The 25,828-nt window shown below is 32.8% G+C and overlaps 1 protein-coding gene across 2 annotated transcripts in view; it reads right to left on the reverse strand.

Annotated features, from left to right (window-relative positions):
* The window catches only part of LOC124367917 (ankyrin repeat domain-containing protein 29), a 90,354-nt gene that overhangs the window by 3,325 nt on the left and 61,201 nt on the right, over positions 1–25,828 (reverse strand). For both annotated transcript variants that reach the window (XM_046825122.1, XM_046825123.1), the window contains exons 4-8: positions 23,842–23,940; positions 20,232–20,330; positions 14,262–14,360; positions 12,885–13,082; positions 9,747–9,842 (exon numbers count right to left, since the gene is read on the reverse strand). In XM_046825122.1, coding sequence (XP_046681078.1) covers positions 9,747–9,842; positions 12,885–13,082; positions 14,262–14,360; positions 20,232–20,330; positions 23,842–23,940 — 591 coding nt within the window. The remainder of the gene's footprint in view (positions 1–9,746; positions 9,843–12,884; positions 13,083–14,261; positions 14,361–20,231; positions 20,331–23,841; positions 23,941–25,828) is intronic.

Here is a 25,828-nt window from a genome sequence, read left to right on the forward strand (position 1 = left end):
TATTTTTTGCATTAGTTAGGCATTTATTGTATTAATAAACTAACCAAAGGTAATAACTCATTATAACTGGTCTATTTAAAATGGCTGTCAGAATAAATCAACGGAATAAATATTATCAACCCATATTTCTTCAAATCAGACAGAAGTTAACATTTACTAAATATAATCACATCGATTTTCTTTGGCCTCAAATACTGTATTACACTTGGTGGGGAACCCATACTGCCCACTACGGATTTGTGTTTCCCAATCTTCCATATTGGGGCTTAAATAACACCAAACTGTGCGAAATCAGTTGTGAAAATAGTGGAAACTGCAGTTGAATGGAATGCTGTGCCATATTTCCTAACGCCTTATAAGGATCAAAAAGCTCACTTAATCTGAAAGCACACCATTTTGTCTGCCCATTTCTGGTCCCACGAATTTCAAACAAGGAGAGTGCTTAAGCGACAAAAACCCATGAAAAAGGGGAAAAAGTGAAAGTTTTACATGTTCCTGAAATAACTTAAATTAAAAATTCTTCACCATTTTTGTGGATTTAATCAATAAAAAATAAACTTTTTAATACCTACGTAAAGAATTTTGTGAATTGTTTCTTTATTCCAGAAAACAATTTTTTACTAGTATATCAAAGATTCCACCCCTCTAGACCACAATCTGAAGACATTTCAAAACACTGTTACCCTGAAAAGGGTTAAAGACTATAAACAAATGTATAAATATGTGTAAAAATAAATGCATATTTGATGATGTCTCAGCATATGGGCAACCAATTAGTCGAAGACTTTTACAAATGGTTCTTCTTCCATTGGGAAAGCCCAGGGGTTGAGTCTCTCCTTCAACTCCCTATGTACAAGAGATAAAATAATAAATTGTTCTAGTTATTGAATTAATTTTAATTAGTTAATGTAATTATTTATAAATAAATCAAATAAGTGATAGATTAAATTCTTATAAAAGTGTTGTTCTCCTTTTAATTTGGATTATTGTTTACTATTTTGTTCTTGGCAGTATTGCAGAATTGTTATTAGTTTTTATAGTTTATTACACGTTATTATATAATGGTTTGGATCACATTTTTGTATTTAATGTTAATCAAGTATATAACAGGAATTTTGTAAGCATCATTCAACTTGGTCAGCTCTTTGGTATTTTTGTTTTTCTAAAGTTTGTTTTAATATTGCATGTAATTATGATATATAAAATGGTGTATTAATAAATAAAAAAATTTTAAATCCCTTGTTATACTGCCAACGTCCAGAAACTACATTTAGACTTTTCCCTGAAAGTTTGTCCATGTAGGAAAAATAAACAAGGTATTGTACAGATTATTGGATTTCTTAAAAAATATTAATCTTCTATATATATATAAATGAATGTTTGTATGTTTGTCCTTTATGGAATCGTGAACTATTGGACCGATCATGATGAAAATTTGTACGTATATGTATTTTTCCACGGAGAAGGTTTATATAAGCTATGCCCATCCCTTTCCCGATTCAGGATTCCGCCCCACTGGTTACAGAAATACCCATAAGAAATGCATTGCAGCAAACATATGTTAACGTCTTTTCAAATTTTTAATCAGCTGTTCTTTGTAAACATATATTACACTTATAGTTTTAAAGCATAGAGTAAGCTTAAGAGAAACGACAAATTTTGTTTAAACTGTTTTTTGCAATCACTGTTAAACATAGACTTTACTATCCAGATAATACAATTCAAATTTGACGTAAAAATTCACCTTTAACTGCAATATTTATTTAATATAAACCATGCTCATGCTTGATCAGAAGAGTAATGCAGATATCATAATTACTATCTTACGTTGGCTACAAATATAAAGAATGTTATAAAATCAACCTTAGTTGTTTTTTTTGACAGAAGTATGGTTCTCAAAACTCCGTGTGTACATATTCTCTCGATCGAGACAATAAAGCAAGCTCAATCGTGGCATCGGAGATATAACTAATTTAATCTAAAATTTATTATAGTAAAAAAAAATATTTACTAAGTAATATAAGGACTTCGGTTCTTAAGATTTGCGTGCGAAGCCGTGGGTAACAGCTAGATAGAGGCAGGAATATGGTACATACCTTCATAATACGCCCAAGAGGCTCACGATGGAACGACTATCAATTATCTCAGCAATGTTTAGAATGTGATAGAAAAAGAATAAGTGAATATAGTGTACTGTTTTCAACGGGAAATTGCGTGCGAAGCCGCGGGCAACTTTTGCAAAAAATTATTGAAATGCGCAGCAAAGCGCGCCGGGCCCGCTAGTAGTAAATAAAATGAAAAGGACTTTAATTCTGGTGTACTAACCATTTCTTGAAGATTTAATTGACTTTTTGAAAAAAATAGTTTATTTTTAATAATTGAACTCCCCTCACGCCCTTGGATGATGTATCAGATAAATTTAACTAGTCAAAATGTAAATTCTGGATAAACCACTGCTCCCTTTTACATAGAAAGATATGTTTGATACCAGGCAAACTATTATAATAAGTTATGTAAACAATCTTTTCTGTACCAGTAAATCAATGTAGATAAGTCATCTAGTCTTCTTTAAAAATACAAATAATTACTTAATAAAAGTCAAATTCATAAGTTTTAGCAGAAACCATATTGATCCAAATTGATATATTCTGAGCATGTGGAATAGGTAGGAGACAAAACTTTGATAGAAAGAATAATTAGAATTTGTTACTAACAGTGCAAATTTAATTTATTTCTAGTATCAAATTTTTATTCTGTCCATAGAAAAGCTCAAGGACTTATTGAACCAGCATCAACTATATAATTATTTTATCAAATGAGAAACCCTATTTCAGTTCCTTTAAAATCTAAAGAAAGATGGTCATATGAAGAGGTTGAAATTCCAGAAATTGTTCTTAGATACTAGAACAAATCATAGATGTTCAGCAAATCCAATTTCCTATTTTAGAATATTACATGATATTATGATTATAGATCTCCAACTTATAAATTTATTTCTGAAAATTTCATGTCCAGTAATATTAGCAGTAATTTTTCTCACCTCAGCCTGTGACAGTGGTCAGCGAAAACCCACTTATTCACAGTTTTCAAGTTTAAAGTTCTATCAGTCCTATGGATTGACCTAGGCTTACAAATGTCCTTACCCAAAAAGCTTTGTCTAGAAAGTTTCGCCTTTCCAGGATCCCGATCCCACGGTACTTCAGTGCTCTGATTGTATCATTGAAATGAAAAGAAATAATATCTTTATTACAGAGGTGGAGTTAGGGCTATCCCTACCACTCAACCTCGTATCGTATACAATAAATTTAAAATAATTCGATACAATTGTAATAAATTATTAATACAGACTACTACTTTAATTATAAAATAACAAAATTGCTTAACCTATACAAAATTAAATGATTTCAAAGTAAAAATCGATATATGAAATAAATTCAAAGCTTAAAATACAAAAGAAAATTTGTTTATATGCTGAAATAAATATAAGAAAAATTGTAAAAAATGAAGAACAAAAAACAAGCAGCACCACCCGTTACCCCCACAGGCCCTCCAGCAGCAAAATTTGAATGTGTTATCAGTAATCAGAAATCAATAATCTTTATTCTTGGACTTAGAGTACAGAATTTGCGTCATACAGTTATACATGATGTGAATCAAGGACTTTATTTTCTTTGTTCATGTGGTTAGGTGTTCCTCCAGGTGACAAACTCTTCTAAGGTGTAGAAGGAGTGTTCTAGCAAACCATTTGGTGAGATGTTTCTTGAAGTTTTTCTCTTGGTGGATCCTTTTTAACTGCTCAGGCAAGAGGTTGAACAGCCTTGCTCCTGCATAGCACGGCTTCTTCTCATAGAGAGTCAGGTGGTGAATTGGCATGGCAAAGTTTGTGGTGTTCCTGGTGTTGTATTGGTGATTATCTCCTAGTTTCTGATGAAATTTCTCTGTGGCATGTTTGACCACTTCTAGGATGTAGAGTGATACTACAGTAAGGATTTTTAGTTCTTCAAAGGCGCCCCGACAAGTGTCATATGGGTTAAGACCTAATAATGTTCTTACTGTTTTCTTTTGTAGTACCAATATTCTTTGGACGTTTCTGGCAGAGGAGTTTCCCCACACTATCAGCCCATACCTAATATGCGACTCAAATAGCGAGTAATATGCTATTTTAGCTGTTTCTACATCACTAGAGCTCTTTATTCTTTTGAGTGCATATAGGCTGGTGTTTAACTTTCCGCAAAGCTGGTCTACGTGTGATGTCCAGGTGAGTCTATTGTCTATTGTAACGCCAAGATATTTTGCTTCGCTTTTAAGTTCGAGATCTGGAAGCCCAGGTAGCTCTGCAGTTCTATTTCCAAAGTTTAGTTGTTGAGTTTTGTTCTCATTCAGGATCAGGTAATTTTGATGACAGTACTGCTTGGCCATGTTGAATGTTACGAAGGATGAGATTTCCAGTCTGTTTGTCTGTTTTTCAGTAACCAGGAGTGCCGTGTCATCTGCGTACATCATTGTTTGGCCATATTCATGCAGATATATTGGCAGGTCGTTTGTAAACAGGATAAAAAGAATTGGTCCCATTACCGAGCCCTGAGGAACACCTCTTGTGATTGGGAGTGAAGAAGATCTTGCTATGCTGGTGGTATTTTTCATAGTGTACATTAGTTCAACTATCTGTGTTCTGTCGGTCAGATAGCTTGAGAACCACTTTGCAGCATTATCTTTTATTCCCATTGTCTTCATTTTATTCAGTAAGAGGGAGTGGTCTAATGTGTAAAAAGCTTTGCTATAATCCAAGAGGAAACCAGTGACCGATGCCCCTTCCTCTAATTGGTCAATGATATGCTCAACTAGGTTTGTAAGGGCTGTGTTAGTTGATCTCCCTTTTAGAAAGCCGTGTTGTTGAGTGCTGAGGATGTTGTTATTGATCAAATGACTCATGAGTCGGACAAGCATTGCCTTTTCAGTTACCTTGGATATAGTTGATAGAATAGATATTGGTCTATAGTTTCCTACTAATGTAGTGTCCCCTTTTTTGAATTTTGGAATTACCTTAGATTTTTTCAGGGCATTTGGAAAAACGCCTTCCTTGAAAGATAGGTTAACTATGTATGTTAGAGGGATGGTAGTCTCCTCTTTGCAATGTTTTAGTAATTTTGAGGAGATCTCATCTAATCCTGATGATGGCTTCGCCTTAAGGTCAGAGATAATTTTTGATATTTCTGACACTGTGGTTGGATTTAGTATCAGTGCTGGTGTATTTGCGAGTACAGGTGGTTCTTTTTCCAGGTTAGGCATTTGGTGGTTACTAATGGCTTTTTCTGCAACTGTGCTAAAATGGTTGTTAAGATGCTCGGCCACCAGGAGTGGATCTTTAATCAACCTGTTATCAACTGTCAATTCAATCGGTTTTGTAGACTCACTGTTCTTGCATCTCTCATAATTGATTATACTCCAGATGGCTTTTTGTTTGTTTTCTGCATTCTGAATGAAGTTAGATGTGGCTTCCTTTCTTGAGTGCTTCAGTCTAAGGTCATATTCTTTCTTTGCTTGTGCTGTAATTTCCTTGTCTGCCAGTACACCACTTCTCACTTCATTTTCCACAGCCTGGAGGTAGATATATTTTGCTTGCTTCTTGATCAGGTGTCTTGTGGTAAGATCATCTTCTGGGTCTAAATTTCATCAAGGGACATGTGACATTGAGTGCCCAGTTAAGTGTGTGATTAAAAATTGTTGTATGATTCGTCAACATCTAAGACATTCAATACATTCTGCCATGATTCATCCTTTAAGACTTGTTTTAGATGGTTAAGATTTGTTTGAGAGAAAAGTCTTTTTGTTGAACTGGGGAGAACTTTATTTTGTGTTTGCATATTTATATGGCAGGCCTGGGCAGTGTGATCCGATAGGCCAGTGGTTATGACTTCTGATTGGATGTCTTTATTGTTCATGTTTGTACATATGAAGTCAATGGAAGTTGAAGTGTTATAGGTGACTCTGGTTGGAGGCAGACTTAGCCTTCGGATGTTGTGACTAGCTAGCATGTTTCTTAATTCTATTTTTCCTATATTTTCAGACAAGTCATCTATGTTTATATCTCCCATGACCACAACAGGACATTTCCATGTAGGTATCTTGTCGAGTGTCTCAGACAGGGTGTCAAGGGCTATGTCAAGATTACTGTTTGGCGGTCTGTACACTCCCAAAAGGAAAAAATGAGTTTTTCCGAGGTTGATGCGCACAATGCAGATTTCACAAACCTTTTCAATTGTTTTGTCAGAAACGTTGATATGATTTGTCAATTGTTTTGTTATGATAAAAGTGCCATTTTTTATATGAAGTGAGAATAAAGGGGACCCAACTACAGAGCCCTGTGGGACCCCCTGTGTAACAGGTTACCAGTCTGACAGTTTATTCCCCTCCTTCATACATTCCTGACGTCCAGTAAGGTAAGACTCGACCCAATTAACACAACCATTGGAGAAACCATAATTCCTTAATTTGATAAGGAGGAGGGGATGGTATATGCAGTTGAAGGCCTTTGGAGAAGTCAAATAGTATTTAAACGGTCACTAGTCTCTTTTCTATTGCCAATTGGATGTCATCAGTAATCTTTAATAAGGCTGTAGTAATACTGTGATTAGATCTGAATCCAGATTTAAATTTGATCAGAATATTACAGTTACTACAATAAGAAGAAAACTGTTGGTGGACTACTCTTTTAAGACATTTCGAGAGACACGAGAGAATGCTTATAGGGCCTAGTTCAAGATTTTCAGGGTTAAATATTTTCTTCAATGGGCAAACCAGAGCGCGCTTCCAAAAATTGGGGAAAAAACAGAAGAATTCAATGAACAATTTAAAAAAATTTAGAACTATGACCCTTACACCCCTGTATATTTATTGTATTTTACTTAGTATCAAAGAAAAATTAGGCAGTTTTATTAGTAGACCAGGGATACACTCCTACTATACAAGAAAAAAATATATGCTTGAACATAATTATGAATATTCAATTGGAGAAAACCAAAGGCACTTTTATCTATATGCGGATTAAACTTTGTAATAAACTTCCTGAAAAAGCATGGCATGTGTCTATTAGTAGATTTAAAGATGTAAGTAATTGGCTTTGTAATATACTATTACTATTATACACTTTAAATAAATGGTTAAACTTAATTTGTATTCTGATTATAGTTAGAAATAACAAATAACTCAGTATGATATAACTGTGAACTTTAATGATGATAAATTAATTGACATACAAGTTTGAATTTTGAAACAAGATGGAGGATACAATAATGGTAAATTTTTAAATACAATTCTTAATTTTTTTAGAGCAGGGTGGTCGTGCTGGCTTAATGAAATAGAAATATTGGGTATTTTTTTAATAAAAGATATTGTAATTTTGAAAAATAATTTTGTTAAAATTTAATTCTATTAATTTTGAATTATTAACCAAATTGAATGTTCCTGGGTTTTATGTTCTTCCAATGAATCACTGTTAAACTTAAAAAGAATTTTCTCACCCAATGTCTGTCTTCTGCTTCTTTGTACTTCAGTGATAATAAGAATTTAATAAAATAACCTTTCAAATACTGCTGAATAAATGTAACCAGTTTCTTTATTTAAAATAATAATCTTGCTTCACTTCTTCCAGATCCCTCTCTCCTCTTCACCTTTCAAATCTCTGCTCTCTTCACTCTTCAACAATCATCCCTGCACACTGTATCACTGACTTTAGTTCACTTTATAACTTTTGAGTTTTGTATGTAATAAGGTGAATTTTGATTAATTTTGATATTGTTTAGTTTTGTATTTATTATTGTTTGTAGTTAAATTTGAGACAATTTATAAATAATTATTCCTTAATTATTATTACTAATACATTTCTAAATTAAATTAGGCCTAAGTATTGAAATGAATGTGAGATGGGTGTATGAAATGAGTCATTACAGCTTGCTGATAACACATGTTATTTTTTTAATTACTACTTAACCTGTGATATTAGTACTTTAATTTTTTAACAATTAAGATTTTGTTAATAGTTATATCTCCTGTTATTTATTTATTGTTGTTACATTTATTTTATTGTTATTATTTATTTGTTGTATTGTTATCTATTTATTGTTACTTTTTATTTGTTTTATTGTTACCTATTTACTGTTATTTATTTACTATTTAATTTATTCTGTATATAATGTTTTAGGTATACTATATATTTAACAAGATGCTGCTAACACCATATTTACTTTTATTTTCTTTTTAATGAGCAAATTGTGGCGTTATTCACATTTATCATGTATATATAAAATTTACTTTTACCTAATTTTGTAAATGTCTAATCATTACACTTGTTTTATGGGATTTTACAGGTGTGAGAGGTGTAGGCCATTTAGTTATAAGAAAAAGTGACGTTGTCCAGTGCATTATCATAAGTGCTTAAAGAAAATAAAGGGTTCTTGATTCTTAATTGAAAATAAAAGCTCATCAGCCTAAAAAGGTGCAAATGAGAACTGACAGTGGATCGCATCCCGAAAATCAACCCTCAGATCTGAGACATAATTGCAAATTGAAAATTCATCTATTGATAAATTTACAAATTGGTCACTGATTTCATTGAGGTCGAAAGAAACAAGGGTTATAGATAAGCAAAGAATTGACACTAATATGACTGAAGAGCAAGAGACTCAAAAGTGATGACAGTTCCAAGAAATTATCGAGGTGATTTGGAAATAGTATAGATCCAGCAGAAACCTTTAGCTATCAGAGAAGATTAAGAAATGGTTGTTGTGACAACTCCTTTTTACATCTAGAGAAGATAAGACAGAGATACCATGAATCTCCACCTGGAATTTAATGCAATACTGTCAATAAATTAGATCTTAGACCCAATACACAAACACTAAACTCTAAACACCAAACAGAGCCTGCTTTGTACTAAACTATCTAATCATTAAAGATCCGAGACAATTTGTTAAAATTCCACTGATATCTTTCATGAAGATTAAGCATAAGGGGTTTTGTAAAACCATATTCTAACCCAGCAGAGATCACTTCTGGCTGGTTTATACCTTCCAGTTGAACCCACCACTGGGAACAGCAAAAACCGATGTGTCACTTAAATCTGGGCTACCTTATGGATGTCCAGGAGCGGCACATCACTAACCGCAAATGTCGAGATTCTAGGGTTCAAGGGTAATTCGATAGGTCTAGTCTACTGTGGGAAATGACTGTTGGCGTTGGTGGGTTTGTTCCCTAACCTCAGAGGTTGTTGATAACCTCAACAAGGGTGTGCCACCCCTGCCTGCTTTGACTGGAGAGGCTGGTTCAGAGCTGGCCTCCCCTTCTTCCGGTGGAGACATGACTTGGGGATTAGTGTCCTAAATTCTTCCTCATGGATCTCGATAGGAGGTGGCCCCTACCCCCAAACTTACCCATCCTGAATATCCTGTCACTCCAGAAGCAACGCTAAGGTCCTTATAGGACTAGGTGCAATTTATAAGCTTCTTGTCCTAAGAGAAAAAAAAATCCATATTCTATTTGTGTGAAAGGCTGTTGTCATGTTTAAACACCTTTTGTTTGTCCAGCTTACTCCATCCTTTCTTTAAACAGATCTAAGGAAATAAGGCTCTCCATAAAAAAGTAAAATACGATGAAATATTATTGATCACTTACCTAAGTGTAAGAGCTATGACAAGTGTTATTGTTACATAACCTATAAACTATAACAATATGAAGAAGTACTGAATTACCGGTAGCAGACCAAGGGAGGGGTTGTACTTCAGGAGATCTTGTACCACGTCTACATGTCCCTTGTGAGACGCCTTGAAAAGAGGCGTGGCTCCATCCTGTAACCAAGCCAATTTATCAGCCAAATCCTTCAAAGAACATACATGATGTTCTTAAACCGATGGAACATTTCTTGGGAACATATTTGATTGATGTAAAATCATTTCTATCTACAAAAATGGATACACTAATGACAATTTTTAAAACAGAACCATCAATATAATTTTTTATTATTAAAAGAACTATTATATTCCAAGACTTCAATGGATGAATACCTGCCACCCAAGGATTTTACCCTGTTGTCTAAGGGATCTAAAATGACACTCATTCATAAAAAAGGAGACAGAAAAAAACCAGAAAACTATAGACACATTGCAATTGTACCTATTTTAAGTAAAATTATTGAAACTTTATAAATATTTGGTAAAAACAAAAAATCAATTTGGTTTTAGACCTAAAAATTCAACAACTGGAGCAGTAGAAGCAATATTAGATTTAGTTCTTAATGGTTTTGAAAATAAATTGCTAGTTGCATCAAATATGATTGATTTAAGTAAGGCGTTTGACACAATCTCTCGTGTCTTGTCATAAAAACTAGAATATTATGGAATTTTAACAAAGAGTTTTAGCTATTGATAAGTTATCGCTCATTTAAAAGACAAATGGTTTGTATAAAAAACAAATATTCTCAATTTTTAAATGTAACGGCAGGAGTACTACAAGGTTCGTTACTGGAACCCTTTCTTTTTTTTGATTGTTGAAAATTATTTTGGATATAATGTTTCATCTTTCTGTGTTCTCTATGCAGACGATACAACCATTAGTAACTCCGGTTTAGATATCTTAGATGTAAAAGGTTATTTTGAAAGATCATTTGAACAGGCAAAATCCTGGTTTTTCTGCTTAATAAATGATACCAAGACTGAACAAATAGTATTTACATTAAAAAAAAACTATTCATCAGATGTAAACAATGACCTATTTAAACCTGTAAAACTTCTTGGTAGCCAGTTAGATAGCAAACTCCGTTGGGACGAACATCTTTGTATCATCTTTGTACAAAACTGTCCACAGTTACTTATTGTTTAAGGAAGTTGAAGGTTGTGTGAATTTGGAGTATGTCATGATATACTTTAGTTTTTTTTTATACTCATTTACACTATGGTATATGCCTTTAGGGTAATTCAAAGACATCTAAATGGGTTTTATTTGGCAAAAGATGGCTCTTAGAATAATAAGTGGATTATCCAAGTTTCATGCTGAATAACATGTCAACAATTTAATTTTATGACTCTGGCCTGTTATATTAACTGTAACTTGAAGTATGTTAAAGCAAATAAATGTTGGGAATTTTAATGATGCAAAATTCAATTTATTCATGACCACAATACTAGACAAAAAATAAATCTTGTTAAAGCCAATTCTAGACTGAATAAGTGTTTTAATAGTTTTAAGTATCAACAAGTTTTATTGCACAATAAACTGCCAATTTCAGTTAGGTCACTTCTTAGCAATAGATTTAATTATATATAAAGTGGCTTGAGAGTAAAGCATTTCGTACTATTTAAAAGTAGTATATGATCTGTGATATGTTGGATTTGACAACTTAATATTGTTTGTTACTTTGCAATGATGCCTATTGTAACATGTTTACATAATGGAAAATAAAGCGATTGATTCTCGGTTCTAATAAAATGTAAAATAGTATGAAAATGTATTTCTATATTCTATACATACGTAACTTAGGTATAGCCTATGTAATCTGTGGTACATTGTTTTTTGAAATATTTAGTACATTTATTAGCTCCAAGAAGAAGATATTTTTTGAAACAAGAAGAAGTGAATTTTTAATGCCAAAATCAACAAGGCCAAAGAAAGCAATCTCCCCCCCCCCCCCAATAAATAGTTTGAAATTTTTGGTAAGATTAGAACTGCAACTGATAACATTCCCAAATGAGGAGTGGCATAATTTTGTAGAGCACGAGTTGTGGTTATCAGTTAGGTTATTGGATATTCAGATTTTTATAAAGATTTTATTTTATTTTTGCAGTGTTAGTTTCTTATTCATGACACTATTCATTTATTGCACATTCTGCAAACTGGTGAAAAAAGGGATTCACATTCTGAATATATTCTCGTCAAATAATGACAAATTACCCCAGGAGGGTTCACCTCTGGCTGGTTAATACCTTCCAGCTGAACCCACACTGGGTACAGTAAAAACCCAAATCACTTAAATCTGGGCAACCTTATGGATGTCCAGGAGCGGCACATCACTAACCGCAAATGTTTGAGATTCTGGGGTGCAAGGGCAATTCGAGAGGTCTAGTCTACTGCGGAAGATGACTGTTAAGGGCTGTTGCCAGCCTAGACATAAGGGTGTGCCACTCCCTGCCTACTTTGACTGGAGAGGCTGGTTCAGAGCTGGTCTCCCCTCCTTTCAAGGAGACGTGACTGAGATTAATTACTTAAATTCTTCCTCATAGATCTTGAAAGAAGGTGGTCCCTACTCCCAACCTTACCATCCAGAAGCAGCATAAAGGTCCTTTTAGGACTATATGCAATTTCTAAGCTCCTTGTCCTAAGAGAACAAAAAAGTGGGGGACACAGAAAGATGTTGATAGAAGGATGTTTGCTGCATTGAATGACACTGACCACTAAATCTTGTCTCATTCAAATACCCACCATTCACTAATACTGATTTTTTTTCCATTCCATTGACTACTTAAGTAACAATAATTCACAGACTATTTAGTAAGAAAAGACTTAAATTTACATGAAGAATACGAGGCTGGCAGTTTGTCATGAGTTCAGAAACACAATGTAAACACCACACGAGAAATTGTGAGCAAAATGAATAGTGTTTGTTGATTTACTGTTGTGCAATTAATTTTCCTACAATTCAACAGAAGAGAAAAATATTTTTACAAAATATCTTAAAACCCAAAATGGGCTTTGCTAAAATGCAAACACAAGTCATACGAGTATTTCAAGATGAAAATTTACATTTCCAATGTTCAACGTAAAACATAGACGTAGTTATTGCATCGTATTATACTGCAATTTAGTGTCTTGGTTTGATGACAACAAGAGTCACTCACACGACGGACAGTGTCGACAGCGGCTCCACACTTGAGCAGTAACCGAACCACTGCCGAGTGATTCATCTGTGCAGCAATCCACAGGGGGGTGGCTCCATCCAGGCGGCGCTGATCCACCTTTCCCCCACCACCCACCAGTAACTGTGCCACCCGCAGGTGACCATTCTGCGCAGCTATGAACAGCGGACTCGCTCCATCCTGCAGATGTTCAAAGTTAAAGTTCAATCATTACAGAAATGTTCAATCGCACCATGTAATACAAAACACAATGTCATATGAACGAAGATGAACAAATTCATCACCATTCTTCACCACAAGTTACATAAAATTACCTTGTTGAAGGAAGATTGAGGTAAGGAAGATCTGTTTCGATAAGTCAAAAATAAAATAAAAATATCAATACCAAACTAACAATGTCACGATATGAAACCAATGTTTTAACAAATAAAGCAATAATCTAGGAGGACAACATAGGGGTGTACAAAATAAATCTTATAAAATGTAATCTTTAACATTGCTAATAACTGATTATAGTAATAACAAACAACTTATTCTCGTGTAGGAAATTCACATTATTCTTTCGTACATTTTCAGTCAGATGCTGCATATCAAACAATTACAACACAACAAGGCATTCCCTCCCCCACAAAGCATCAGCATGTTTATGGTAAAGGTACTTTCCCGTCCCAATTGAGGATGGCTCAGGTATTATCCCAATACAAATAAGGTGACCCAAAGAGTCTAACTATTAATAGACCTATCAATCTCTCTACCTCATTGTTTTCTAAACCCACTGAACAAATTATACAAATAAGATTCAACAATCCTATTAAACTAAATCAACTATTGATAGTGAGTTTATTTCATTTTTTTACTTCTTTTTCTACCAAAAAGTAAAATAATAATAATTTTATTAATGGATTTTTGTTTAAACTTACTCAGAAAATACAAGTCAAAAGCCATTTTCTTTCAGTGAAATTTTAATAATTACAAATTACGTGGAGTTCCTCAGGGATCTATCCTTAGATCTTTATTATTCTTAATTTAAACAGTGATTTATGTTCATGATGCTGCTTTGGTGGAAAAGTTGGTAAAAAATTATTATTTTTACGTAGTGGTGTAATGTATGTGGTTCTAATATGGTAAAGTTCTCTTTTTATAAATTAATCGCTATTTTCACTCAGTTCTCGACAAATATTTACAAAAGACTATTCTATATATTTGAATCTCACACTGGAAGATTTTGACTGAAAGTAAATTAGAACTGGTAATGTCCAGCTCATGCCATATTTCATAAATGTTTAATGACAATGTATACATTCGAAAATGATGTCTAATAAGTCAAATCTTACTTATGACCAAATATGATCAACCCACCTTCATGCAGGCATTGACTTTGGCTTGGTGCCTTACGAGCAGCTGCACCATCTCATGGTTACCGTATTGGCAGGCGACGAATAGTGGCGTCCCTCCGTCCTGTTGATAATAACACAAGTCAGTAACACTTTATACTAACATTGACTCTAAATATAGTTGTTTTTAACTTTCTGCAGTACCGTACACACTATAAACAAGTTTCAAAGTGACGTTTTATTTAATTTAATATTTTTCAAAGACTGCAACACTTATAATGCAGCAGTTGATGATAAGGATGTTGTTTATCTGTCACATCTTGGGTTTGGGGTAATCTGTTGAAAACAGACATCATACTTAATACTTTATTTATTTTACTAATTCATTGTTTACTTTGAAAAGCAAGGCACATGAAAATATATTTGGACTGACTAAAACCTGTTAATTTGCCTTTTTATTTTTTCATTATAATAAAGTCAATGTAAAAGCTTGATCTTTGAGGGCACAAATTAAAGTAAGGGAGGCGCAAAGGTCCTTTTAGGACTAAGTGCGGGGACAAACTGTCCTCTTCCCTCAGGAAAGAAAAAAAAAAAACAGCTTGATCTGCTGGACTTTAAAATTGAATCTGATGGAAGTAGACCTACAGATCCCGTATCTGTGCCAGCCATTTTCTCAAGAGCTAACAAAAAATACTTTAGTCTATTAATAAAATTTAATAATTAGATAGACAAATTTTACCTTCTTTTCCACTATTTTAAAACCACTGATTGATTTGCAAATAAATGCGGTAATTTTGTCATAGACATGTACAACAGAAATCTCAACAATGGAAAATTTTAGTTTAATAACGTGTTTAGGAGCTAGAGGGAAAGGAGAGAAGTAGACATTGGCCAAACATAACGATTATTAAACATAAGAGTTATTGTTTTGCTACAAATAGTAAACACTGGACTATTTATTTACCATATTATTAGCAAGAAGAACTAAACTGAAATAGTAGAAAATAATTCACTGGTGCTGTTAATAAATTATATTGTTTCTAGCAAAGCACCAGTAATACATTGAAGAGAGCATTCATTCCACTTAAAAACATTGGTCAATACTGACTTTCATTTTGTTGAACTGTCCTTGACTATTATTACATAAGATAAATGATATTCATTATAAAGTGAAAGTGGGAAAGTGGTATTTGTTGTGTTGGAAATACATGATTATTTGTAAAAAAACAACAAATGAAGCTAATAAAATTAATTAATTCAATGAAGTAAACTCAGCATAACACAAAACATCAAAAACAGGGATTAGATAGTCAACACTCAACTGTGCACTGATAACATAATATGTAAGCTCATTAACTGATAAGGTTTCTTACACAATAACAATCTTATCATTTGTTTGAATTGCAAATTTTCACTGTAAATAAACATACCAAACAGAAAACAAGGAAACTTTTAGGAGAATTTGGCTCAGAAATAAAATATATCACAGGGAAAAATTGTATATTTCGTGTTTGTTTGTGGTGTTCACGGATAAAAAAAACGTTCTTTTTAAATGTATTCAGGGGTAAAAAACGTTCTTTTTATGCATTCACGGATAAAAAAAACGTTCTTTTTAAATGTATTCGTGGGTAAAAAACGTTCTTTTAAATGTGTTCACGGGTAAAAAAACGTTCTTTTAAAATGTGTTCACGGGTAAAAAAACGTTCTTTTTAAATGTGTTCACGGGTAAAAAAACGTTCTTTTTAAATGTGTTCACGGGTAAAAAAACGTTCTTTTTAAAATGTGTTCACGGGTAAAAAACCGTTCTTTTAAAATGTGTTCACGGGTAAAAAACGTTCTTTCAAAATGTGTTCACGGGTAAAAAAACGTTCTTTTTAAATGTGTTCACGGGTAAAAAAACGTTCTTTTTAAATGTGTTCACGGGTAAAAAACTTTCATTTTTAATTTTCAGGACACATCCTGTGTTCCAGGAAACCGCAGTGGGTGTCTACAGTAGTGACACAGAGATGAATCTGAGTGTGACTTGCTAAACTGGTTGTGATACTATACCAAGCAGCAGACTGTGAACGCTGGCTTGTTCTGACCCTCTCTAAATATATACAGGGTGTAACAAAAAGGTTGGGCTGGCTATGTATTTTCAAATTCTGTGTGTGATTCTAAGCTAAACATTAACATTTTTAAACACTTGTTTAAAATTTCTACTTTGTTTAGCTGCTACCCACCATTTTGTGTCAATAAATTATTATCTCTAAAACTAGTAAAGCTAAAGAAACCACATTTGGCACATAGGTTTTAATAGGTAAGAGGGAAATTAAGAAATAATGTGTTTTAAAATGTGTTTTTTCTTTAATAATAACAAAATGATGTCTGTTGAAAATTTTTTAATTCAAATAACAAATAAAACCAGGATAGTTATAAAAAATTTACTAGACTCCAGCTATTTAGAAAATTTTATTGCAATTCCAACGGTACGAGTTTCAACGAAATCCGTCAAGGCATAAACGAGCACGACCACTTTAAATGTACGCTTGCACAAGCTGTGAGCAGCAAACATTTTGTTAAATATATATATATATATATATATATATATATATATATATATATATATATATATAATATATATATATATTGTATATATATATAAATTAAACTGTATAAATGGCAATAGCCTTATTTAATTTTCAATAAACATTGAATCACAAAAAGTACTTGCTCCGCCAGGAGTCGAACCCGGATCTCTCACTTGCCGGGTGAATGTGCTACCATTACACCGCAAGATCGCGTACTTTTTCCGATTCAATTATTTTGATTTTGGCCGTATCTGTCACATATTATGTGTTTAAATAACCAAACTAACATATGATCGGAAGACCAAATACCTGTCAAATGACTTTTATTTACATTAAATTGTATAAATGGCAATAATTCTTAAAATTTCATAACACTGTTTTACTCAAGAAAACAAACTATAATAAAGCAGTGTGTGATATCACCGGTTGTGGTAAAACAATCCTTATGAGAAAAACATGATAGGTCTTTCATAAAAAAAAAAAAAAACTATGTTTCTGTATGTCTAACTCTTGATGGAAGTATCCTAAAGACGTGCACAGGTTCCTCTTACTCCAAAGAAGAATTTTATTAATTTTAGGATCAAAAGGTCAAAATGAAAGGTAAAAATTAAATTTAAACATTAAAGGCTGTAGTCTTCAGGGTAACTAACCATGATGGCAAAAAGAAAATCACAAAATAAACAATTTTTTTTAAACTTTAGTAGACTCTTGTGAGATTTTATCTTGTGACATAGTAAGCTTCGTTGACACTATCACGAAATGATTCAACAGAAGTGATTGTTACTTTTCTGGAGTGATTGGTAAAACTTTCTGTAACTCTTCTTTGTTTCGGCTCATTTTTGTTACAAACAAATATTATTATAACTCCCATACGATTTTGCCACATTTTATAAGTATTTATTACTTGATTTTAAAGGTTTCTCTCGTGAGTGTACTTTTTTATAATTTAATCCTTGTAATGAAACAAAATTAATATTATTTGTTCAATAACCAATAATGTCAAGAAAACCGAAAATTAGTTCCATATTTTATGTATTTGTACGATACCTCAGAATATGTTATATTATAAATTAATTATCTCATAAGGAGTGAGGTGATTAAAGGTTTTAATGTTAATTGATAACTAGCTATTGACCCATTGAGTGCAATATGCTAATACATTTATTCGATTTCCTTTCGATAATCGCCAGTCAACTAATTTAGGATGTTTAGTTAATACTCATTATTTACAAATAAAATCATCTTTTGCTTTCATAAATAATACGTTAATCAATTAATATACCATATTAAAGTGAGCATTTATTTATTGCCTTGAAAATTTTCTGGGCAATAAGCAACAATTTAAAAACATTTAAATTTTGATATTCTCACTTTTTCAATGTGATTTTGCTATATCTTTTATGATTTTAGATTTAAATGATTATTATTCCCTACCATTATACAACTTCTTGATTAATAACAAAACATTAAATAAACTACAATACATTTTATTTAACAAATCTACAACTTAACTTATTTTTAAACCCTTAGTTTTAAATATCAGTAAAGTTTCTCCGGTGTTTTGACTGCATGACATTTGAAATGTAAACGCTAACTCTTGAGTAATAAGCTAAAAACACAGTGTCAATAATTATTTTTAATATAACTAATAATATAACAATGTAATTAACAGGATATGTTTCATGTCCCTGGGAGAATTTTGGACTTTTACTAAACCAAACTCTGTATTGTAATTAAATTTATAACCATTTTATTTTGAAATATTTATAATTTTTTGATAATAATACATTTGATAATCACCTATGATCGTAATATTGCTTTACGTGTGTTTTTATATTTGCAGAAGTATTTTAAATATAAAAGGAATACAAGTAATTTATAAACAATTGAACTTTTTTAGCACTAAATAAATGTTTAAACTAAATCCATTTAATACAATTTTTTTATATGCTACAGTTTTTATTAATTAGTGAAAACTGTTTTCTTGTTTATTCAACAACAAACACAACCAAACCTTGGGTATTTTTTAAGAACAAATTATTCTTATGATTCAAGGAAACTTACAGTATTTGAAAATCCACAGCCTTTATTTTACTTAAAAACAAATATTTATTGGCCAACTTATAGCAAACGTTTGCATTTCAAACATTTTAATTGACTTTGTTCGGTGAAGTCAGGTAGACAAATATTAGAGTCGATAACCCCAATAAGTCTTTTCTCTGGCGATTCTCTCCAATCAGCTGTTGGCCTTGAGATGCCTTATCCAATCTTCCATCTCATCAGGAGGTGATCAAAGCTAGTTAATTGGTCAATAGAACAATAGCCAATGATTGTGGCTTGATTGCATTGCTCCAGCCATCTTCTAGCGTTCTAGTTCTGAACAAGTCTCCTAGTACCAATAACCATCTCCTCAGCCAATAATAATTGGCTGAGCATCAGAGAAACCAATAATATTGCCCTACCAATGCTAGAAACTAAAAATCCAGTTTCTTTTTTACGCTAAACCCACATTTTCAAGATGTCTACTTCGTCTGAAAAGATAAGGCCATTGAAAGAATCCAAACAAGAGAATTGAGAATACACGGTCTTCAACTAGGCGTTCAAGATATAGACGCTCCAGTTGCTGAACTAAGACGCAGCCTCAACCTTGCACCTCTACAAGAAAGAAGACGGACTGCTGATCTCATCTTCTTGTACAAGATAGTAAATGGTGGCACTGACTGTTCGGAGCTGATTGAGTTGTTGGACTACCGTGTGCCTAGAGGGACTAGACTGAGAAACATCTTTGGAAGGCGGATCCAGAATACAAGGTACAGCTACATGAGCTCAATTCCCATGGTCTTGAGAGAAGGAAATCTCCTAGACAACACCATAGACATCTTCGGATCTTCTTGTGATACCTTCAATTACATATTCTATTTGCATTGTGCTCATTGCATTGCTGTTATTACTTATTTTACTTAAGTATTGTTATTTTTCAGCATGTTAAACCTGTTGCTAGTTTAAATGTTAATTGCATTGTACTTATGGCATTACTTTTGTTGGTACAGTTTTTGGTTTTCATCTTATAAAATGTTAATACTGTTGCTAATTTATATATTTATTGCGATGTAGGCGTTGATTTGCTGATGATATTTATATTACTAAAAGTATTTTTATATGGTATTTGATTTTATTTTTATTTTGCTATAATTGTCAATTCTGTTGCAAAGTATATATTTGTGGTATTGTAAGCATTGTATTGCTATTTTGATAACTCTGTTGCTTCCACAAATTTATATATTTAACTAGGCAAGTTTTTGTTCACAGTGTTGTCATCATTTATGTATGTACTTGTATAAAATTGGTGATCACCCGTTGAGATAAATAAATAAATAAGGATTGTGGAAAGACAGTGTAACGGCTACATGAAAACTTTGACTCACCACACTCGGAGTGTCCACAGGGGCGTGATGACTGATAAGGATCTGCGCGACATCCATGTACCCGGCCTGCGCGGCGAAGAACAGCGCAGTCGTTCCTGTCTGTGGAGTTACACAAAGTTAGCAATCATTGTATTTTTCAAAATCCATTTATTTTCAGAAAAGTATTGATTACATTGCAGTATATGTATAACTATATCCAACCCTCCAGCATTGCTAATCGAGGGAGAAAATTTGATTAAAAAACCGTTTTCGATTATAGTAAACATACTTTACATGCATTTTGTTTTACATAAATACATCTACATTAATGTTAATTACATTGATTCAGCAATAAGTAATTCTTATTGTAACAAACAAGTTAAAATAATTTATAGATATAAAACACATTTCTTCTTACAATAAAAAATACAGAAATTCGTTTTGTTTGAAAATGCAGAAAAAAATTTGAGTCGTAGATTGAATATTAAAAAAAAACTATAAAATTATTAGAAACATAATTGAACAATTTATATTTAATAGAGTGGAAATTTGTTCTGAAAACCATTGTGAGTGACCTTTGCCTGCCTGTACTTTGAAAGGAAAAAGTTGCCTATGGGGTTATCAGTGCTGGGTTGTTTAATTGTAATGATATGTCCAAAAGAATGGGAAGCTAATGTGATGGGTCATAAACCTGAATCGGAAGATATTATTATGTCTTGTATATTGTTTCTTCTTGAATATTTTAATTGTGAAATGAACAGGAAAAAAGAAGTGGCTCAGTTCCTAGAGCGGGTGGTGGAGTGAGGTACTATTTCATGTGAGCGCTGACTAAAGTTGCTTTGTGAGTGCGTTACTTTGAATTTATGGATTGTTGAATGGTGTGACTCTTCATTCTTACTATTGTTTTAAAAATTGTGTTATTAAACTGTTAAACTCGTCCTTTATCTATAGTGAAATAAAATTGTTTTTCAACCATTTTTCTATCTGATTTTTGTTCTAAAGGTGTTGCAGTTCTCTTGGTAAAGAATTGACGTTGAATCAAAAAGGTTCTGTATCTTAAATTGTAATCGACATGTAATAAATTTCTAAATTTATCCTTAAAATAATGCCTCCTTAAATCAATAAATTCACCTAAACATTTAAATTACATTATGCCTAGCATTTCCATTTCCATATCTTCTTCACTTTTAACTAACTTCAACATCATCAGTTTTTACATCTGGAGTCACTGTAACTAAGTAAGGCGTTATTCGGAAAATTATTGGTGATTACTTTTACCATAGACATGGCACTGCACCACACACTCACACAGGCCTAGAGAAGGTTTCAAAACTGTATCCTCCTGTTCGAACTTGGAGTTACTTGATGACCTACTGTTCTATTTATTTAACATTTGTACTTTAGACCAAGAAAGTAGTTAGGAAAGAATTTGGGGGTCCAGACAACTGATATTTTTTCCGAAGTGGACAGAGAGTAAGGCCCCATTTTGTTCTTTAAAAAGTTTTTGGCCCGTTTCTTTGATGAGAATGATCTTTCAACGGTACATGTCAGTAATACTGAATTATTTGAATAATAATAGGCCTAATCATTTACTAAAAAAGTAATTGAAAAAATTGAAAATTTGTGGGGGGTCCGAAACCCTTGGATCCCTTTGCTGGTTATGTCTTTGCATTAGACTAAAGCCTGTATTGTTTTGTTTTACATCCCATAGTGTTCAGTGTATATGGGTGACTGTTTATTGTTAATATGGTTCTTCTGCTCAAGGTGAGAAACTAACTATTAGCTATAACTACAATTTACAGAGTTAAATTACAATTTAGCTTGTTTATTTCTGCATTTATACAGTACGTATCAAGCAAATTATTTACAAACTATAAATTTCAGTTTTTATGTTGGTAACAATGAAAATAAGGTAGCACGTTTTGATGCTTGTCAACTAAATTATTGCTGTTTTGAAAATTCATAATTCAGAAACTTGTGGTCCGGTTAAAACCAAACTTTACCTTATAAGTAAAAGTGTACTGTTTTTTTAGTATGGAATTTTAGAATTATATGAAAAAGGTTGTTATTACATTACTATCTGAACCTCTATTCTTGACCGGACGTTGGTCTTGATTTAGAGCTCTTAATCTAGGATGAGTAATTTTGTTGATCACTATTTTAAATATTACATTTTTACACAGATTTAATTGAGCAGGTTTTGTTAACTCACCATGCTCACCGTCGCCTGCTCATCAATTTGTAGTTAATGTTCATACTAGAATATCCACACTTTTTGATCTGAGATCAGACAGATTGTTGGATAAAAATAAGCCAAAATTGTAAACATGAATATGAAAGGATTTATTTGTAACACTCAAAATAATTATTTTCATCAGATTTTCCTAAAATTTTAATTATTTGGAACAGTAAAATCTACAAAGACAGTACAACTAATGTGTACACATTTTACCAAACACCAGTTTTGGAAACACCGTTTTCTTCTGAACTAGATGCGTTTTTAACAATAAACCTTGCTCTCATTGCTCATACTGTATGAACATTCAGACACGGAAAATATATGTTTTAGAACACTGTCTTTTAAGATAAAAGCATTAAATAAAATGCGGTGTGTTACACATTTATATTTTTTCCTTTTACCTCTGATTTCTTATCTAGTTTAAAAAGTACTTTTAGTATCTGTATATATGCTATTTCACTATCACACAGGGAGCCAATTACTTTTTGTTGAATTTTTGAGATGTTATACACTAAACCAAGACTGGCTCTTTCAACTAATATAGATTGTCGATAAAAAATTAAATGTAGACTTATGGTAGTTAGTACAAATTACTTTCAATTATTTTCTGTTAAACGAATCACTAGATAGTTGTTATTAAACGTGTTTTAATGTTAAGATTACATTTAAACCGTTACACTCCTGATGTCTGAATTTTCAACTTTTAGAAAAAAAGCATATTTTTATTCTTAGTTAATAATTAAAAGTATATTTTTACTGTAATTTTTTATATTGCTGTATTATTTATAATTTTGTTGTGCAAAAGGAACTGTTTTATATTATAGATATGTTACAAAAGTTATGTTGTCGATAGTAGCGTATTTAGTAGTAGAGTATACAACCTTTCTAACAGCATATAAATATGTTATAGAAATTTTTTTTGAAAAAGCCCTATAAAACAAGTATTTTTGTACTATTTACTTCAATTTCTGTGAAGTGTTCATTAATAAATGGTGTTTTAAAGCAAATCTATTCAAATGTCATGAGCATTTCTTCATATAAAATTAAAAACATGGTATATATGTCATTATTTAGAAAAATTATTTTTCCCATCATAAGTAAATATAATTTTTAGTAAATTCTAGTACAGAACAAGCATAATAAACAATTTTATAAAATTTTGATCGTAAATAAAGTAAATATAGATTTTTAACTGAAACACTGCAAATCTGGCCCCAGGAAAAGGTTAAAATAATTTAATTAATTATATTGCTAAAGTTTTTTTTTAAGTACATCTGACTAACATGATATAATTGTGCAAAAGAAATACGAGAACTGAATTAACAAGGGCACTTTACTCCATATTTTTTTAAGTTGTGGTCAATAATCTCTAACCACAATTCTGTAACTCACCAGTCTTCTAGCTGCCGGGTCTGCTCCTTGCTCCAGCAATTCCTGGACACATTCCAGGTGGCCATTGGCAGCAGACAGGATCAGGGGAGTCGTACCCTCCTAACAAACAGGTCAGAATCAGTACCCTCCTAACAAACAGGTCAGAATCAGTACCCTACTAACAAACAGGTCAGAATCAGTACCCTCCTAACAAACAGGTCAGAATCAGTACCCTCCTAACAAACAGGTCAGAATCAGTACCCTCCTAACAAACAGGTCAGAATCAGTACCCTCCTAACAAACAGGTCAGAATCAGTGCCCTCCTAACAAACAGGTCAGAATCAGTACCGTAGCAACTCTTAAACAACAGAGTCAAGTTCTGGGACACCCTACAGTGGGTATATACAGGGTGTAACAAAAAGGTTAGGCTGGCTATGCATTTTCAGATTTTATGTATGATTCTAAACTAAAAATTACGTACAAAAAGTAGTGCTGGCTATATATTTTCAAATTCTGTGTGTGTTTCTAAGCTAAAAATGAAGAATAAAGTTTTTCCAATTTCCACTTTGTTTAGTCGCTATTTTTTATTTTGTATTAACAAATTATTCCTTAAAACTAGTAAAGCTAAAGAAACCAAATTTGGGACATAGGTTTGAATAATTAAGAGGAAAATTAAAAAAAATTGTTATTTTCTTTAATATTAACAAAATGGCGTCTGTTGAAAACTTTTAAAGTCAAATAACAAAATTATCAGTATAATTATAAAAAATTTACTAGACACCAACTATTTGGAGAATTTTATTGCGATTCCAACGATACTTATTTCAACGAAATCCGTCAATGCATAAGCTAGTAGGCTACAACCACTTTAAAATTACACTTGCACAAGCCAAAAGCAAACATTTTGTCTTTTGGGACGTATCAGCTGTTTTACATTGGCAGCTGCTGCAGCCTGATAATCACTTGAACACTTCGCTATCATAACTAAATCAGTTCAGAATAATTGTCAGAGAAAGAGAGAGTCTAGATAATTCACATGTTCCGCCTTTCATTCATGTTTGCTCATCACTTGTAACATCAGAGTAAGAAGAGCAAGAACCTCGGCCTGTATGATGTAAGCTGTAATGAGCAATGTTCAAGCAAGCAGAGTCAAGTGAAAGTAAACCAGCTCACGCCCTACGATCACCTGCGGCCAATGTGCACTATGCACTACAAGAATGCCGACCAAGTGACACATTCCTCTTGTGTTGACATTCTTCTTTACTTGGCTCGCGTCCCACCACTCTTTAGCTGCCAAGTGCAGGGTTTATTCAAGGCAGTCAGGGAATAAGCATTGTCGTCATTAACACAAACTGATCGTCCAGTTTTATTTATTCAATTACAACCGAAAGCTTGACTCAATTTTCTAGACAGGGAGTGCCGATGGCGGAGTTATCTAAGACGTTGAGCTTTGGGTCTGAGTTGGAGATAACACAGGTTCGGTCCTGTCCGTAACCTTAGCACTTTATCAGCAGACATCGACTCTCTATCTTATTCTGTTTGATAAGATCCTCGCACAGACCAGTGGCCCATGAGGACGGGCAGAAAATGGCTTAAAAGGGGATCGGCCTCTCCTGAAATCCTTAAAGCGTTCTGTATGAGTGACAAATGTCATTTTTGAGGAGTAAGATTTGTTTGCGGTAACAGCTGATTATGCCTTTTTACTGCAGTAATAGGTGGTGAGATAGGTCAGTAATTTCTTGTAAACGTAAAATTGGCAACAATGTCAGGCGAGGGGTGTAGAGATTACATACTTACTTAAGCCAACGGCAACAATTTAGCATGGTTATATTATTATTAGTAGTTGATTTTCAACAAAGCAAACTCTAATTAAGGGAGTGTTTTTTTAACCAATCAAATCACCATCTCACAAGCCTTTTTTGACCTATGCGAGGAAATCGCTCCTTAGCTGATTTTTACAATATGTATAGTAGACGACACAAAAATAGTAGTTAGAGGGGAAGTTTCT

This window comes from Homalodisca vitripennis, chromosome 8 (assembly GCF_021130785.1).
Source record: "Homalodisca vitripennis isolate AUS2020 chromosome 8, UT_GWSS_2.1, whole genome shotgun sequence".
NCBI lineage: Eukaryota > Metazoa > Arthropoda > Insecta > Hemiptera > Cicadellidae > Homalodisca > Homalodisca vitripennis.